At 38.8% G+C, this 20,019-nt stretch overlaps 1 protein-coding gene across 3 annotated transcripts in view; it reads right to left on the reverse strand.

Moving 5' to 3' along the window:
- Positions 1-1,118: 1,118 nt before the first annotated feature.
- The window catches only part of map3k7 (mitogen-activated protein kinase kinase kinase 7), a 135,349-nt gene continuing 116,448 nt past the window's right edge, over positions 1,119-20,019 (reverse strand). For all 3 annotated transcript variants that reach the window (XM_043685197.2, XM_043685204.2, XM_043685217.2), the window contains 3 exons: positions 10,538-10,599; positions 8,704-8,819; positions 1,119-2,944 (listed from right to left, as the gene is read on the reverse strand). In XM_043685197.2, coding sequence (XP_043541132.1) covers positions 2,764-2,944; positions 8,704-8,819; positions 10,538-10,599 — 359 coding nt within the window. In that variant the 3' untranslated portion in view covers positions 1,119-2,763. The remainder of the gene's footprint in view (positions 2,945-8,703; positions 8,820-10,537; positions 10,600-20,019) is intronic.

The following is a 20,019-nucleotide window of genomic DNA, read 5'->3' on the forward strand; positions in this document are numbered from 1 at the left end:
TTCAGTTATATTTTCTGATCAAGTCCCCTCTCCTACATCAATTTGATTTAAAAACAACTTTTCTGAGGGCACTAAGTCATAGTGGTACTTATTTCTACAGCTGCCAGCAATTCTAGTAATTTCCACATTGCCATTCTTCAAGCTCAAGCTTAGGCTGTGAGTAGTTGGCAATTAAAATGAGAGAATACCACAGCTGAGCTGAAGCCTATTCTCACCATTGTCTGGAAGCAGACACTTTACTGAGCATTCAGGAGTGAGATTCCTTCCCATTGTCTCAGATCAATAAAGTCAATTCTAACATCCTGAATGCAACTTGAGATCGGCAAACTCCAAACAGACTATGGATCATATGCTTGGTCTACATGGTGCTGTCAGGAGAATTTATCTACAGGTTAAATGTGTTTAAGTTAACGTGCTGACGATGTGTGTCCACAGGAATGGACAGTAAGGTTGAAGGATGTGCAAGAAATTAAAATCTGTAATTTCTAAAAGGTATTGGGAAAGGAGCCTACCAGCAATTAAAAAGCATGCTGAACTGTACACAAATTAGAATGTGAGTGGTTGATCTTTTAAATTCTAATGTATGACAGTAGAAGTCACCTGACAATAAGCAGACTGTACTATATTTTTGGTGAGGTTTTTCAACTCTGGCGTTAACCTCAAGAGTCAGTAGCTCCTACTATATGCTATAATCCACCCTTACCCTTCAAAATAATAAGGCCTACAAAATACCATTCAAAATAAGCCTTTCTTTCAAATAAATATATCTTTATAAAGTTGTTGCTTTACAGAATCTGAACACTTCTTTTGTATAAAATCTGCAAAGACTAATTTCTTGCATTCATGAAAATAGAAAGCAAATTTTTGGAAGAGCCACAGAATATTTGTTTGTTCACAGCATACTGAAATAAACTGAACAAATAAATTAATCTTAACAACATGATGCAGATGTGCTCCTGCAGTCCTTAAAAAGGGTCCAATGCATAATTTTATGGTAATTGTTGACTATTACAACTATAGTAGCTTGACTAATCTTTAACCGATGGGAAAAGTCTTTTTGTTTTAAAGATAATGAGCTTTCTTTGACCCAAACAAGTAAAACAAGAAGTTCCACAGAGTTCTTATTGATTGTTTTAATCCAGCTTATATACATCCTTCAAAAAGGATACGATCTCTAACAAAAATACTTATTTTGACATCATGGCTGTAACTTGCACAATTCTAATGACCTACCTCCCACCAAAGAACAAGTGAGAGGGTGTGTGCGCTTGACTGAACATCTGATCATGATATTCAGCTTGGCACGATACTTATCAATGCAACCAATATTTCATTTATGTCATATTTTCAAATCCTTTGTGAAACTTATGCCAAAGCTAATTTAGAGAATGTAAACAATCACAGTACTGTTAACTCCACCTGGCCTAGCTGCATCTCTCATAAGCCCATCTATGCTCCATGCTAAGAAAAAAAAATAAAGTGCAATTATCCAACTTCTTGTTGTCTAACAGATCCACTGAATTTCAGAGGACAGTTTCAAACTTAATATTTGGAAGAATATCTCTGCCCAAACAGCTGAAGGGATTTATAATTTTGTAATAACCAAATCAACACTAAATGAAAGAAACTTGAAAAAAAAACCTATTTAGATCAGAACACTGAGGTTTCAACAAATTTTTATGAATGTCTTGGACAAATCTACAATTGATCCACAGAAAAACAAGAGCTCTGATTTTTAGACTAGGATAAAAAGTCACACAAATGTGGTTGTGACTTAATGCCTCCAGGAAACATCACAAAAAGTAAATGATTACACACCCATGATTTCTTGAGATGCATGCTTTACAGGTGTTGCACTCAGCATGTGCTAGATCATCCCATATGTTTCATGGGTGTCATTTAATCTTTCAAATTCAGTGTTCCATATAACTGCGAATTCTATAGATTATATATTTATTTAATGTTTAAAACTTCATGGAGTTGTGCCACATAAAAGTCATATTTAAGGAAAGAAAGCTATTGTGGCACCGGAATTAAAGACAGCTATCAAGTTACTAGCTGTACCTTTTATGAAAAATTCTAAAATTTAATTTAAAATAAATTTCTTGCTGCAGGATAAACAACTTATCAAATAGTATGGAATAGTTATGCTCAATGCTGGTTCTCACTTCTACATTTCAAAGACTTGAGAGAGCAATTTTAGTGAGTATTACTGCAGAACTCTCCAAAACGTGCAGCACACAGAATATCTTTTTTTTAATTAGCATTGAGCCCGGGCAATGACTTTTACTGAAGGTCTGACTCCATTAAAAAAAGGAATATATGATAACCAAAGGAAAATACTGCTAGCCTCTAAGGTACAAGTTAACATCTGGCATTATGGTAAAAGTGATCAGTGGGGCCCAACACTCAGTTTGTCTTGGTTTACATATTTTCTTCCCTCCTTGTAACATTTTAGTTTAATTGCAGTTTCATACAAATAATTTATTGCCACAACTTTATCTGAAACATCTCTCAAATCTAAATGATGATAGAACTAAAATATTCATGGAATGAAATTAAATACTACCCTATTTAAAAAAAAACTAAAATCAAAGTTTGTCAGATGTACAGAAATCCACTTACAGAATATAACATAGAGGCCCAAACACTGAATTAAGTTATCCGTAATAGGTAATCTTCCAATACAATCAGTCGTTGTGTGTATAACCAATAGTCTTGGGGCACACAGCATAGAAATAATGGCTCGTGCTTTCCATTGCCTCATGATGTCCCCTGCCGCTTTTGCTGCTGGGCTCTTATGTATTCTAGCTGTTTCTTACATTGTTGATAGTACGTGGATAAACTTTTGTTTTCTTCCAAAAGTTTCTTATGCTCTTGAACCAACCGGGAGGTATTCTGTTGATCTTTTTCATCCTGGTCCAGTTCTGCTATTAGTTCTTGCCTTTTAAGTTTAGAGGCAAAAAAAAATTTGGAAAAGCTAAATCAGTTTTACATTTTTCAACAAAGTCACTGATAGAAATGTATTTCATAGCACATTACTTATTCATGAGTGAGGACTTAGAAGAAATTTTGCAGAGTGGTACCAGAGATACAGATCTTCAATTAAGTGGAAAGATCTGGAGAATCTAAGCTTATCATTTTTGGAGCAGAGAAAAGCAAGAGGAGACTTGAGGAGTTCAAAATCACAAAAATAAAGGTAAATAAACAGAAATTGTTTCCAGTGGCCGATGACAAATAAACATAGGCTACAGAATTAAGATGTTTGGTAAAAAGACCAGAGATAACAAAAACAAGTTTTAAAAAAAAATCACAGCCAATTATTTTGGTCTGGAATTGCTTAGGAGGGTAGTGGAAACAGGCTTAATTGTAACTTGAGGAAATTAGACTAGTACTTAATGGAAAAAGTAATACAGGCTATGGAGAATTGGACTAGTTGAATCTCTCTACAAAACAGCTGTAACAGGATTGTATGTTTACCTCTGTGATGAATCAATTAACCAAGATCTTCCTTAAAATTAATCTTTCAGTACTTTTAGTAATGACTAATAAAGCCAACAAACAGAATATTGTATGGAAAGTACAGCACAGAAACAAGCCACATCGCCCAACTAGTCCACTGCTTTATGCACCATAAAAACCCTTCCCAACCTATCTCATCTAATCTGCCAACATACTCTTCTATTATTTAATGTCTCCTATTTATATCTAGTTTTATTTTAAATTATGTTTTATTATTTGCCTCAACTATTCCTTGTGGTAATTAGTTCCACATTCTCGCCATTGTGTGCAATAAAGATCACTTCTTGCTAATAATGGCAAATAGAAAGTATCTCAGTTTTAGGGTCATAGCACTGAAAGAGTTATGCAGCTGAACCCTGTTTGTACATGTCTAATACTACTGTGTTTAAAATTGTGCTGAAAAGGTACTGCATGCTAACCATTGTGCACCATTATAATGAGTCAGAAACAGGAAGCCATTTGACCCTTGAGTCTCCTGCATTCTTCAAGTACATCATGCCTAACCTATACCTTAATTCCATTGACCCACCTTTATTCTAACTTTCTTGCAAAGTCCTATCAATTGCAGACGAAAACACTCAACGTACATCACTTTCATCAGGGTAAATATTTTAAATTTCTTCTGCCCTTTATGTGAAAATGCTTCTTTGACATTGTTGAAGCTGCACTCATCCAGATAAATAGAGTGTATTCTACTGAATTTTAGACTGAAGAATTAATAGTGGAAGATAAGGAAATGGCCAACGAATTGAGCAAGTATTGTGCATGATACAGGTTACAAGTATGATCCTAGAAATACTGAATAACCAGGAATTGGAAGGGAGGGAGAAGCTCAGGAAAGTAGTACTGAGTGAATTGTTGGAACCATAGGCTGCTAAGCGCCTGGGTTTTGATGGACTTCACCCCAAAGTCTTACAACAAGTGGCCAGTGAGATAGCTGATACATTGTTATACAGTGTGGCACAGGGACTGGAGCTCAGTCGTCAATTGTTTGCAACATTTATATGAAAGACTAACATGACAAATTTTCAGTAGTTACGAAGACAGGTAGGAAAGTAGGGAGTAAAGGGGATACAAGGAGGTTACAAAAAAAAAATGATAAGTTAGGTACGTCAGCAAATATGCTGCAAATGGCATGCAATGTGGGAAAATATGCAATGGTTCCTTTTGGCAGGAAGAATATAGAAAAATAAGACTGCGGAGCTCTGAGATACAAAATGATCTGATTGTTCTTGTGCATGAATCACAAACCAGTAGTATACAGGTATGGCAAGTAATTAGGAAAACTATTAGAATGCTATCATTCGTTATGAGGGCAACTGAATACAAAAATATGGAAGTTATGTTTCACTTATACAGAGCACTGGTGAGACCAAATCTGGTATATTGCACACAACATTGGTCACCTTATACAAGAAAGGATGTAAATGCATTAGAAGCAATTAACAGAAGATTTAATAGTAAGTGTCAGGAATGAGTAGGTTGTCTCATGAGGACATGCTGGACAAGCTTCACTTATATCCACTGGAGTTTAGAAGTGTAAAAGAGCCTGATTGGTACATACAAGATCCTGACACAGATTAGCAGGGTGGATGTAGAATGGTTATTTCCTCTTAAGGAAGAATCTACAAATAGGAGTCAATGATTAATCATCAAGGGTTGCCCTTTTAAAACAAGGATAGGGCAAAAACGTTTCAGAAGTTTAGTGTCATTGGGTCTCTTTTCCTAAAAATGTGGTAGAAATAGAGGACTTGAATACTTTTAAGGCAAAGGTGGATAGATTCTTGTTAAGCAAAGGGATACAAGTTTATATGGGTTAAGTGGGTGTCCAGATTTGAAGCTTGATACTGATCAACCATGGTCTAATCAAATTGCAGAGCAGCTTGGAGGGGCTAAATGGCATATTCCTGCTCCTGATTCATATGTTTCTACAATGCATCATCTGTGATTAGCTAAACAAAAGTTAATGATAGTATGAGATTTAAACCAAAATAATATAATTATGCAAAGATGGGTGACAGTTCATAAGACTGGACAGAATGTAAAACTGCAAAATAACGAAAGCTTAATAAAGAAGGAAAAAGTAGAGCTTTAGAGAAAGTTAGCTAGAATCATGAAAACAGACACTAGCATTTCTATGGCTATTTAAAAAAGAAAGGAGTTAAAGTGAGTGTTGTCCAACAGATAGAATGGGAAATCAATAATGGGAAAATAAGGAGATGGCAGATGAATTGAATAGGCATTTTGTATCAATCTTCACTAAAGAGGAGAAGGAACAGCCTAGAAATTGCTATAACTCAGGAAATGGAAGGGAGAGAAGAACTCAAGAAAATGACCTATCACCTTGGATGTGGCACTGAGTAATTTCCTGGCATTATGAACTGACAAGTCCCTTCTGATGGACTTCATTCTAGAGTCACAAAGGTGATGGCTATTTGAATAGTTCATACATTGACATTAATTTTCCAAACTTCCCTTGATTTAGGGGAAGGTTCCATTAGAATGAAAAAACAAATATAACTCCTTTATTCAAAAAGAGAGTGAGACAGAAAGCAGGAAAAGTGAGGCCAGTTAGCTTAACATCGGTCATTGGGAAGATAATAGGAGCTATTCTTAAAGACTTCATAACATGATACTCTGAAACGTTCAATGCAACAGGCATAGTTTGTGAAAGGAAAATAATGTTTAACCAATTTATTTGAGTTCTTTGAGCATGTAACATGTGCCGAGGGTGAAGAGGAATGTACTGTGTTCTAGAAATTCCAAGTACATTTGATAATGTACCACATCAAAGTTCAGTGTAGAAAATAAAAGCTGACAGTGCAGGGGTAACACATTGGCATAGATAGAAGGTTTGCCTGGTAACAGAAAATATAAAGTAGGCATAAATGGATCATTTTCTCTTTGGCAAGAAATTCATTGAGTGATGTGCAACATGAATCAGCACTGGGGCCTCAACATTTTGCCATTTACATAGATGATTCGGATGAAGGGACTGAAGGTATAGTTGCTAAATCTGATGACACAAAGATAGGTGGAAAAGTACTTTGTGGTAGCATACTTACGTTGTCTTCAAAGGAGTACAGATAAGTTAAGTGTGTAGGCAAAAATGTAGCAAATAAAGTATAATGTGGGAAAATGTGAGATTATCCATTTTGACACAGAATAAAATGAGAACACAAATGATGAGATATTGTGGCCATCAGAGATCTGAGGAGTCTGGGTGTCCAAATACACGAATCACAAAACGTTAGTGTGTAGATAAAGCATTAAGAGATATAATAAGGTATTTCTTCTAGAAATTCAAGTACATTTGATAAAATACCACATCTTTTAGTCCATTTATTGTAAGGGGAATGGAATACCAAATTAGGAAAGTTACGCTTCAGTGCAATGATAAGACCACATCTGGAGGAAATACATAATTATGTTGGAAGCAGGTCATAGAGAGTTTTTCAGACTAGTACCTGGAAAGGGTGGCTGTTTTAGGAGGAAAAATTGGACAGGCGAGGTTTATACCTGCTGGAGTTTAGAAGAACAAGAGATGAATTGACTGAAACAAACAAGATACTGAGGGGTCTTGTCAGGGGAAAAACTGCTTGGGATATTTTCTCTTCTGAAATAATTTTAAAATAAGAGTCACTTTAAAAATAAGGTATCACCCAATTAAAGAAGACAAGGGGAATTTTTTCCCCACAGAAAAATGAGTTTTTGGAAAGGGTGAGGAAACAGGATCTTTGATTTTTTTTTTTAAAAAGACAGAGGTAGATAGCTTTGTTGTTAAGTAAATAATGAAAGATTATCAGAAGCAGACAGGATTGCGGAGTATTCAGATTAGCCAGATTACTGAATGGCAAAGCAAGCTCAATGGGTGAATAGCCTACACTTAGTTCTATTTTTTCATTTGTATGCTTCCAACCATCAAGGTTCACATGCTTTTCCTGTTTATTTAACTATTGTCTGTTATCTAAATGTTACTTTGCAATAAACAAATTTAATAAAAACTACAAAACTGCTTAAGTTCTTGACCACCTCTCACAGTAATTTCTGATTTTTGAACTTTTAGAGCTTAGTCAGCATGGGTAAGTATTCAGAAAGGGTGAGAATTTTTTAGCATTTTTCTGAGCTTTAAAAGTATTGCAGAAATGCTTGATAACTAATTAAGTATTTTTGAAGACTAACTGATGCTATTAGGTCAACAAATGTGGAAATTGATTTGAACACAGTAAGTTCCTACAAACAGCACAGAGATAGAAATCAGATAATCTACTGTACTGGCTTTGGTTCAGAGATAAATTGTTGATTGGTCATTGCAACGAATACTTCTGCTGCCTGAATAATGTCACAGAATCTTCAAATGTCTACCTGAGGGGTCTTGGGTTCAGGTCTCATCTGAAAGAGGACATGTTCGACAGTGCAACACCCTTCCACACTACAATAAAGATTATCTGATCGAGTCCCTGAAGTGGGGCATAATTCCAAAGCTTGCTCAGGTAAGAGTGCAGTGCCAAGGTTAACACTGTGTTTTCTACATTGTCACAGGTGCAAAGTCCTGGAATTTCTAGGAACAGCACTGTGAAAGCTCTTTTAACACAAGGATTGTAAAGGTTACAGGGAGAAACTGGTGACCTTAAATCGCTACTTTTGTTCTAGCAGCAATGGAAGGGAGCTCCTGATTAAGCAGCCTTGAGTTGAAATGCAATCTGCAGATGATACAAGCAGCAGTCAGAGCTTGCCAAAAAATTGAAGGGATGGATGTCAAGTCTGGTTGCCAGGGTGTCACTTAAGCAAACCTACATGGACTCAGATGGTGTCTGGGTTTTAGTGCTGTTATAGCTATTCTTATTTGAATATTGCATCACACTCCTTACTTAAATATTTGGAGTTATTGGAGAAGTCTTGAGGGTTTAAAAGGTGAACCATGAATCAGTGATCCAGCATCAACCCTGCCCCTGCTCCAGTGTTGTAACTGGCATACCATAAGCCTCTCCATGAATCTAGAAATGGAAAGTATGGCCTTATTGACCATGAACTGAGAATAAATAATAATAAAAAAGACACCACTGAATTTGTAACAAATAATTCTCTCATTCTCACTTCACCATAGTAGTATTAGAGAACATTTCTGTTATTAAATCAACCACTGTTATAACAAAGCAAAGACAATTAACTCCCACTTACTTTCTCTGTAGTAGCAATGCTATTTCAGTTTGGACTTTCAGGTATTCCTGAGCCATTTTGCAATGCTGCTCAAATACAGACATGGATTCTTTGGAGTTTGGACATGGAGCTAATGGCTGAAAAGAAATACAAACAGACTGTAAATTCAAATGTCTTTAAACATGTTGTTTTAAACCGTTCTAAAAATAAAGAAGGATCTAAAAACTACAATTGGAAAAATAACCAGGCAGGTTCATCTGCCCTATTAGGAAATGTGTCTGGACATAGATTAGGTTTTTCAGAATATACAAAAATACGAGATTAGAGCCAGTCTAGGTCAAGAAGATCAAGATTGACTCTTCTACAACCTTCTTGTAATATCCCATGTTCTGTAAATTCCTGAGTACCCAAAAGTCTATTGCCCTCTGTTGAATATACTAATTATGTGTACATAATTCTCTCGGGTAGAAAATTCAAAATATATGTACTGAAATATAACTTCCTGTCAACCATGTACAACAAGATCCATGTCTTTCTGAATGCAGAGTTTCACAATCCATTGTGTGAAATAATTTTTCCTCAACTTAGCATTACGTGGCCAACACTTTATTCTGGAACTGTATTCAAAATCTCCACCCAGAGTAAACATTTGCAGGTCTCTTTTAAGGATATTGTCAGTTTCAACTAGATAACCATTCATTCTCCCTCCAGAACAAACATGTTCTTCTTTAGGAAAGGAGACCAAAACTACACACTCCCTTTACTGTTAGTTTGTAATGTGCAGCTTAGTTAAGTATGAGGATCCATCATCTTTTAGTGCAGCCATGCACATTTGTATCTCAAAGTTGTCAACTTGTGTAATCATTGCATGGGACCATTGGAGTTGCCAAATTCAAGGGAATTTTAGTCTAAATGTGGCTTCACCAATGCTCTGTATAGTTGCAGAAAGACATCTTTACTCTTGTCCTCTAATCTCATTGTAGGACAACTGACATAACATTTACTTGTTTTCCTTGTATTAGAACTTTGTTGTCATGTACACAGGGATTCATGTCCTTTGGAATGTAAGCATTCCCGAGTTTCTCAATATTGTGCAACATATTTTTGTTATTGCAATCAAGCAGATAACTTAGTATTTTGCCATATGTATTCCATCCTGTGTTCATGTCCACCTGTCTGTTTTCCATTCCCCAAAACTCTTACTTCCCAACAAACTTTGTACCGGCAGTAAACATGAATAACATTATACTCAGTAAATGGCTTAGTTCTAAGTATCAATCCCAGTGGCATATACATGATGTTAGAATGGTCAGAAAAAGAGCAATAAGTGCCAAATTCTTACTTACCTAAGTACACAGCCATGGGTGTGGGAAAATAAGCTGACTCATATCACATAAATCAGAGTGTGGAACATTTTGTGCACTTCAGAATCTTGTTCATACTTAATCCTTTCACAAAACTAAACCTATACTCATCAGCCTTGGAAACTGGTTGATACAATCACTTTGCTAAGAGAATGGCTATTAAAAAAGATGTGCATTTATATAGCACCTTTCATGAGTAGTGTGCATCTCAGTGCATAGCCAATCAAGACTCAATGAAATGCCAAGGGAAATACTCTTTCCTTCAAGGAGTTGGCACAGAATTCAAAGTGGGCACAGCTACAACAGGAATGTAATTGTTACATTCATAACTACATACATGGCATACCATTATCTCCCAGTTTTTTCACTGTGTGGATTATTAGAAATTAACCCTGAAAAACAACAGAACAAGTACAAACTTACTGAAGCAGTGAACTTCGGTACCTAATGTGATCAAAATTTGTTTTGGGCAAAAATTACAAAGTTCTTACCTGCAACTGGTGATCTAGGGTAAGATATGCCATTGGGATAGAGTTATCAGAACCATTTGTATCTGTGAAATAAATAGCAAAGCATTAACTTAAATTATTACATGCTGTGATAGTATATTTTCTCAGGTTTATTTATGGGAACTGAGTTCGAATCTTGTCAAGTCCAGCTGGCAGTAGGCAGCTGCTTGCTTAGTCTGGTAAGGATAATCACAAATTAAGTAAGTTCAAAAGATCAGCTGTTTGTTCAAGTGGATTTTTTCTATCTATAGCTCGACGCACACTATCCAACCAAGGCAACATTTTTCATCATGTTCTCTCCTCATTATCACAGTTCTGCTTGGGGCAACTTTTAACCCTCAAGGAGATGGTGCACAGATGTTGCTTGTAAAGTGTGATGGCGCAGTCACAAAACTCTTCCATGGATCATACATGGATCTTGGTCACCATTTCTCCACTGGACAATGATGAGCTGCAGCTAATCCAGCTCTGAGTATGGAGAATTGTTTTAAAGAAAACACATTAACCATTACTATATATAAATATTAGCAACTGGCCTTAAAGCAACCTCCTTTTGGAGCAGTTCATGATAGCGCAGATGATTAAGAAAAAATCCTTAAAGCTGACTAAAAATTGTTGTTTGTAAATTATACAAAATGGTGTTTCAATATTCACTATAATATGTGCTTTTATCATTGTGTACCTCCCCCTGCAAGTCAATTTGTAGAGTCGTAGAGTCATACAGCACAAAAACAGACTCTTTGGTCCAACCAGTCCATGCTGACCATAATCCCAAACTAAACTAGTCCCACCTGCCTACGCTTGGTCCATATCCCTCCAAATATTTCTTATTCATGTACTCATCCAAATATCCTTTAAACATTGTAACTATAACTACATTCACCATTTTCTCTGAACGTTCATTCCACACATGAACCACTCTCGCTGTAAAATAATATTACCCTTCATGTCTTTTTAAAATCTTTCTCCTCTCACCGTTAAATCTTCCACACTAGAAAAGAGACACCTGCCACTCACCTTATCTGTACCCCTCATGATTTTATAAACCTCTGTAAGAACACTCCTCAATTTCCTACATTCCAGTGAAAAAGTCCAGCCTCTCCTCATAACTCAACCCTCCATTCCCAGCGACATCCTGGTAATTCTCTTCTGAACTTTCTCCAGCATAATAATATTCTTCCTATAATAGGGTGACCCAGAAATGGACGCAGTACTTCAGAAGAGGCCCCACCAATGTCTTCTATAACCTCAACATGAAGCCCCAGCCCCTATACGCAAAGATCTGAGCAATGAAGACAAGTATGTTAGATGTCTTTACCATTCTGTCTGTCTGTGACGCAAACTTCAAAGAATTGTGTACCTGAACCCCGAGGTCCCTCTGCTCGACAACACTATCCAAGGCCCTATTTTTAATTGTAGAAGGCCTGCCCTTGTTTGTTTTACCAAAATGCAATACTTTGCATATATCCAAACTAAACACCATTTGCCCATCCCATTGACCCAATTGATCAAGACCACTTTTTAATTTTAGATAACCTTCTTCACTGTCCACTAATCTTGGTGTCATCCACAAAGTTACTAACAATGACTTTTATGTTCTTATCTAAATCATGTATAAAAATGACAAAAGTGGATCCAGCACCAATCCTGGTGGAACACGATTGTCACGGGCCTCCGGTATGGAAAAAATTCCTCGACCATCATCCTCTGTGTCCTGCTGTTAAGCCACGTTTGTACCCAATAAAAAAAATATGAAATACAATATATACAAAACAGCAAAAGGACGGCTCAAGATGTAAGATAAATAGAGTCATAGAGATGTACAGCATGGAAACAGACCCTTTGGTCCAACCTGTCCATAACGAAGAGATATCCCAACCCAATCTAGTCTCACCTGCCAGCACCCGGCCCATATCCCTCCAAACCCTTCCTATTCATATACCCATCCAAATGCCTCTTAAAGTTGCAATTGCACCAGCCTCCACCACATCCTCTGGCAGCTCATTCCATACACGTACCACCCTCTGCGGAAAAAGTTGCCCCTTAGGTCTCTTTTATATCTTTCCCCTCTCACCCTAAACTACGCCCACTAGTTCTGGACTCCCCGACCCCAGGGAAAAGACTTTGCCTATTTACCCTATCCATGCCCCTCATAATTTTGCAAACCTCTATAAGATCATCCCTCAGCCTCCGACACTCCAGGAAAAACAGCTCCAGCCTGTTCAGCCTCTCCCTGTAGGTCAGATCGTCCAACCCTGGCAACATCCTTGTAAATCTTTTCTGAACCCTTTCAAGTTTCACAACATCTTTCCGATAGGAAGGAGACCAGAATTGCACGCAATATTCCAACAGTGGCCTAACTAACCAATGTCCTGTACAGACGCAACATGACCTCCCAACTCCTGTACTCAACACACTGACCAATAAAGGAAAGCATACCAAAAGCCTTCTTCACTATCCTATCTACCTGCGACTCCACTTTCAATGATCTGCACTCCAAGGTCTCTTTGTTCAGCAACACTCCCTAGAACCTTACCATTAAAGTCCTACTAAGATTTGCTTTCCCAAAATGCAGCACCTCGCATTTATCTGAATTAAACTCCATTTGCCACTTCTCAGCCCATTGGCCCATCTGGTCCAAATCCTGTTGTAATCTGAGGTAACCCTCTTCGCTGTCCACTACATCTTCAATTTTGGTGTCATCTGCAAACTTACTGACTGTACCTCTTATGCTCGCATCCAAGTCATTTATGTAAATGACAAAAATTAGAGGGCAGCACCGATCCTTGTAGCACTCCACTGGTCACAGGCCTCCAGTCTGAGAAGCAACCCATCACCACCACCCTCTGTCTTCTACCTTTGAGCTAGTTCTGGCAGAACTAAAATTAGGTGTCAGTGAACAGATTATTGCTGAGTAGCACTTTTTGATTGCACTGTTGATGGCGCTTTCTATTACTTTACTAATGATTGACAGTAGACTGGTGAAGAGTTAGTTGGTTGGGTTGGATTTCTCCTGCATTTTGCACACAGGATTTACCAAGGCAATTTTCCACATTGCTGATAGATGCAAGTGTTGAAGCTGCATTGGTGAGTGGTGCAAGTTCTGGAGCTTAAGTCTTCAGTACTATTGTTGGAATGTTATCATGGCCCATAGTCTTTTCAATACCTGGCCTGTCCAACTATTTACAGTCATAAAGTCAAAGAGAAGTACAGCTCGGAAACAGACCCAAAACAGCTCGGAAACAGACCTTAGGAAGAGATCATCCACTTAGCACTTCTGCCTGAAATTGCAAATGTTTCAGCTTCATTATTTGCATTGATATGTTGTGCTCGCCCATTATTGAGGATAGGGATATTTGTGGAGTCTTCATCTCCAGTGAGTTGTTTGATTGTCCATCATCATTTGCAGCTGAAAATGTGTTGCTGGAAAAGCGCAGCAGGTCAGGCAGCATCCAAGGAACAGGAGAATCGACGTTTCGGGCATAAGCCCTTCTTATGCCCGAATCGTCGATTCTCCTGTTCCTTGGATGCTGCCTGACCTGCTGCGCTTTTCCAGCAACACATTTTCAGCTCTGATCTCCAGCATCTGCAGTCCTCACTTTCTCCTCGAACATTATCATTTGCAACCGAGTGTGGCTGGATTGTGATCTTAGATTTGATTTGTTGGTTGCGAGATCATGTCGTTTATTGTTTGGCAGTCAAGTAGTTCTGTTTTGTAAAATCACAAGGTTGATACTTTTGTTTTTAGATATGCCTGGTGCTGCTCTGGGCATGCCCTCTTGCACTCTTCATGGAACCTAGGCTGATTGTCTGGCTTGATTGTAAAGACTGAGTAGGGGATATACCAGGTTGTAGATTGTGTTGGCCTACAATTCTCCTGCTGTTGATGGCCCACATCATGGATGCTCAGTCTTGAGTTGGTAGAGATGTCTGAAGTTTGTCCTGTATATCACATTGATAGTTCCTTACATCACGCTGTGTGGTGCTATCAATCTGATAATTCATCTCCAGTGGTCATAACAATACTGTCATGGACAGATGCATCTGCAGCAGGCAAGTTGTTGAGGGTGAGGTGATGTATGTTTAATCTCTGTTGATTCCCTCATCACCTGCTGCAGATCCAGTCTAGCAGCAATATCCTTTGGGATTCGACCACCTCAATCAGTAGTCTTGATGGTGAACATTGAACTCCAACTCCAGTACACTCTGCATCCTTGCCACCCTTAGTGCTTCCTCCAAGTGTTGTTGAACAGCTGAGGGAGGATTGTATGTGGTAATAAGCAGATGGTTTCTTTGTCACGTATGCCTCCATTCTACCACCTCTGCTGGGGTGGTCCTGTCAGAAGGGCAAGCAATATCCAGGGATGTGATAATGGCACCTGGGAGCGTGACTACATCAGATTGTTTTGATCCTTAATTCCAGATATTTAGTGAATTCAATTTCCACCATCTAATGTGGCAGATTGGAACCAGAGTCCCCAGAGCATTACCCGAATTTCTGGATTAATAGCTTAGCATTAATACCACTAAGCTATCAACTCCCCTTCCGTGATGCGACTTAATTGGCAGCACAGAATATGAACATTCATTTTTCTACCCTCCAGTAAAAATTATTCCAGGATGCATCTATAACCTTGATAGGAGAAAACTTAAAATAGCTCCTGGTTCCCATGAGCCTAAGAATATGAGTGCAATTTAAAGATATTTCACAAATCAACACAATCAGTGGAACTGGACAACTCTTGGTTTAGGCGTGTTGTGGTTGAGTTCGATTCAGTGAACTAAATCTTGGACCAGCACAAAAGATGAACGCATGTGATTTTGTATGAAATTTTCTCTTAACATTCCTTGCTTTTCTGTACTGATTTGGTCAATTCTGTCAGGATTGGGCTCATACTACTCGATTGATAGGAGAAACTCTACAACCACCTACTTGCCGAAGCTTCCATTAAAATTATATTTGTTTAACCTAAATTCAACCACATCCAAGTACAATATTTAAGTTTAATTAAAACAGCAAAACTTGTCTGTGTATAAACCCTGCAATTACTTGGTGAACAAGGAACTATCATGATAGCCCCATTATTACCACAGCTTTTATTATCCACAATTTACATATATTTCCTATTACCTTCCTCAAAATTCTGGATTTAAAAAAAAAACTGGAGATACAATGATCTATATAATTTAAAATAATATCAAAACATAATCAAGGTCACTGATTTATAGCAACCACTCAGGTCTACAAAGTTAAAATACAGTTTTGCCTTTCACTGTTACTCAAATTCAATAAGATTTTACAGTATATTATTTAAAATAGCACAACATCCAATATAGAGTAAGGAGCAATCTAGGAAATATGCCACCACATTAAGTGCAGACAATGGATCTTCCTTGAAAACCACAGGCCTTTGTCAGCTTCTCTCACATGCTACACCACTCCATTCTCTTGATCAACCACATCATCCCACTACAAATCTTTCAGCCAGGATACAATTTTGGATTGACCTAGTCCACAATTCCCTCAGCTTCCCACCAACTCTGCTTCTCTTTTCACCATGGAATTTCTGAAATGTTTATTGACCTCACTGACTCTCCTTTTCACAACACAGTCCCTCAATGGATAGTGGGTTTAGAGACATTGATTGCTCCTGCGTACCCTCTCCCTCTTATCTAATCATTTGAGTTGTGATTCTCTACCTTCCTTTGAATTCCAATCAGCCACAGGTCCTTCCAGTCTAAGCCTATATCTTCTTGTGACAGCCTCTTATGATACAGTAGTACTGCCCCTAAGTGCAGGTAGCTTAGATTGGTTCAGTTGCATAGAAAATAATAGAAAACTTGGGGGGCTGGGGGGGGACGGGGGGAGAGAAGAGACAGAAGTTAAAGTTCCAGCACAAGTAGATTAGATTAGATTAGATTAGATTAGATTAGATTACAGTGTGGAAACAGGCCCTTCGGCCCAACAAGTCCACACCGACCTGCCGAAGCGCAACCCACCCATACCCCTACATTTACACCTTACCTAACACTACGGGCAATTTAGCACGGCCAATTCACCTGACCCTGCACATCTTTGGATGGTGGGAGGAAACCGGAGCACCCGGAGGAAACCCACGCAGACACGGGGAGAACGTGCAAACTCCACACAGTCAGTCGCCTGAGGTGGGAATTGAACCCGGGTCTCTGGCGCTGTGAGGCAGCAGTGCTAACCACTGTGCCACCGTGCCGCCAAGTAGCTAACAGGGCAACAGAGAGAAGGGGGACAGTCAGTGCAGGACTGAGGATGTTATACTTCAATGCACGCAGTATACAAAACAAGGTAAATGAGCTTGTAGCACAGATTAAAATTGGAAGATACAATATTGTGGATATCACAGAGACGTGGCTCAAAGGGGATCAGGGCTGAGGACTAAATATCCAAGGATATGTGTCCTATTGAAAGGACAGGCAGATGAGCAAACGGGCGGTATTGCCTAGTTAGTAAGAACTGAAATTAAATCAATAGCTCGAAGTGATATAGAATCAGAAGGTGTAAAACCTGGGAGGGTACGAGTGAGGAATTGCAAAGGGACAAAAAAAAGACTACGATCGGAGTTCTTTACAGGTCTCCTAGCAGTAGTCGGGATGTGGGCCAGAAAAATAAATCAGCAGATAGAAAAGGCATTTCAGAAAGCAGCCATTACAATAATCATGTCGAGGTCAATATGAAGGTGGGTTGGGGATAAACAAACAGGTTGGTAGTGGATCCCAAGGGAAGGAATTTGTACAATATCTAAAGATGATTTTTTGGAGCAGCTTGTGGCAGAGCCTTGTAGTGAACAGGCAATTGAGAGTTATAAGTTAGCCAGAAAAGATCTAAAGAGAGGGTGAAGAGGAGCCAGGAGGGAACATGAGAAGTTATTGGCGGATAGGATCAAGAAAAATCCTAAGGCCTTCTACAGGAATATCAGGAATAAAAGAATGACTAGAGTAAGACCAAGGCCAATCAAAGATGATAGTGGGAAGTTGTGTGTGGAATCTGAGGACATAGGGGAAGTGCTTAAAGAATATTTTTCGTCAGTCTTTACATTGGAGAAGGGCAATGTTAGTGAGAACACCGAGATACAGACTACTAGATTAGATGGGATTGTGGTTGACAAAGAGGTAGTTTTAGCAATTTTGGAAGATTTGAAAATAGATAAGACTCCTGGGCTGGATGGGATTTATCCTTGGATTCTCTGGGAAGTCAGGGAGGAGACTGCAGAATCTTTGGCTTCGATCTTTATGTCATCATCGTCGACTGGAGTTGTGCCAGAAGACTTGAGGATAACAAATGTTGTTCCCTTGTTTAAGAAGGGGAGTCGGGCCAACTCTGGTAATTATAGGCCCGGTTGTGGGTAGGATATTGGAAAAGGTTATAAGAAATAGGATTTATAATCATCTGGAAAGGAATAATTTGATGGAGGATAGTCAATATGGTTTTGTGAAGGGTAGGTCATGCCTCACTAACCTTATTGAGTCCTTTGAGAAGGTGACAAAACAGGTGGATGAAGGTAAAGTGGCTGACGTGATGTATATGGACTTCAGTAAGGTGTTTGATAAGGTTCCACACGGTAGGCTATTGCATAAAATATGGAGTTTCAAGATTGAAGGTGATTTAGCGGTTTGGTTCAGAAATTGGCTAGCTGAAATACGATAGAGGGTGGTGGTTGATAGGAAATGTTCATCCTGGAGCTCAGTTACCAGTAGTGTGCTGCATGGATCTGTTTTGGGGCCACTACTGTTTGTCATTTTTATAAATGATCCGGAGGTGGGTGTAGAAGGATGGGTTAGTAAATTTGCAGATGACACTAAGGTAAGCAGAGTTGTGAATAGTGCCAATAGTTGTGAATAAGATGCAGAGCTGGACTCAGAAGTGGTAAATCGAGTTTAATGCGGAAAAGTGTGAAATAGTTCACTTTGGAAGTAACAGGAATGCAGAGTACTGGGCTAATGGTAAAATTCTTGGCAGCATAGATGAACAGAGAGATCTCTGTGACCAGGTGCATAAATTCCTGAAAGCTGCCACCCAGGTTGATAGGGTTGTTAAGAAGGCATGTGTGTGTTGGCATTTATTGGTAGAGGGATTGACTTTTGGAACAACAAGGTCATGCTTCAGCTATGCAGGACACGGTAAGGCCACGCCTGGAGTATTGCATACAGCTCTGGTCACCGCATTATAGGAAGGATCTGGAAGCTCTGGAAAGGGTTGAGGAGATTTACTAGGATGTTCTCTGATATGGAAGGAAGGTTTTACGAGGAAACACAAAGGGAACTGAGGTTGTTTTCGCTGGAGAGAAGAAGGTTGAGAGGTGACTTAATTGAGACGTATAAGATAATCGGGGGTTAGATAGAGTGGACAGTGAGAGCCCTTTTACTCGGATGGTGAAAACTAACATGAGGGGACACAGCTTTAAATTGAGGGGTGATAGATTTATGACAGATATCAGGGGCAGTTTCTTTACTCAGGGAGTAGTAGGGGTGTGGAATGGCCTGCCTGCAACAGTAGTAGACTCAGCAACATTAAGGGCATTTAAATGGGCATTGGACATACATATGGATAAAAATGGAAAGGTGTAGGTTGGATGGGCATCAGATTAATTTCATAGGTCGGTGCAACATTGAGGGCCGAAGGACCTGTACTGCGCTGTAAAGTTCTATGTTCTAATTCTAGATTTGGTGACGTGAAATGAGGTAGACTAGATTAAGAAGCTGAGGGTGAAGGGTCCCTGACGGGGTAGTGACTGTAATAATGAGAGAATTCATTCTGCAGTTTGAGAGGGAGAAGCTGGAATCAAATGTAATGGTATTACAGTTGATAAAGGTGACTACAAAGACATGAGGGAGGAGCTAACTAAAGTTAATTGCCAGGAAAGCCCAGCAAGGAAGTCAATGCAGGAGTTTTTGGGTTAATTCAGCAGGCACAGCAGAAATTCATTCGAAAGGAAGAAAAAAAAACATTAAGGGGGATAACAAGGCAAGCATGGCTGACAAGTGAAGTCCGGGACAGCATAATAGCTAGAAACAGAAAGCATACAATGTGGCAAACATTAGTGGGAAGCCAGAGGATTGGGAAGCCTTAAAAAACTAACAGAGGATAAGTAAAACATCAATAAGAGGGGAAAAAATTAAATATCAGGCTGAGCTAGTGAGTAATACAAAAAAAATTGCACAAGCTTTTTTGGACACATAAAAAGGATTTTGGATTGAGGCTGGAGTAGCAGCAATGGGGAATAACGAAAAGGTGGAAGAAGTGAATAGGTACTTTGCATCTGTCTTCATGATGGAAGACACCAGTAACATATCAGAACTTCAACTCAGAGTCAGGAGCAGAGGCAAGTGTAATGGCCATCACTAAGGAGAAGGTGCTAGAGAAGCTGAATGGTCTGAAGTTGGATAGACCACCAGGATTAAATGGACTACACCCCACAGTTCTGAAGGAC

The sequence above is a fragment of the Chiloscyllium plagiosum genome, unplaced genomic scaffold (genome assembly GCF_037043375.1).
Source record: "Chiloscyllium plagiosum isolate Xiang-an unplaced genomic scaffold, Cpla_swu_hap1 HiC_scaffold_3, whole genome shotgun sequence".
NCBI lineage: Eukaryota > Metazoa > Chordata > Chondrichthyes > Orectolobiformes > Hemiscylliidae > Chiloscyllium > Chiloscyllium plagiosum.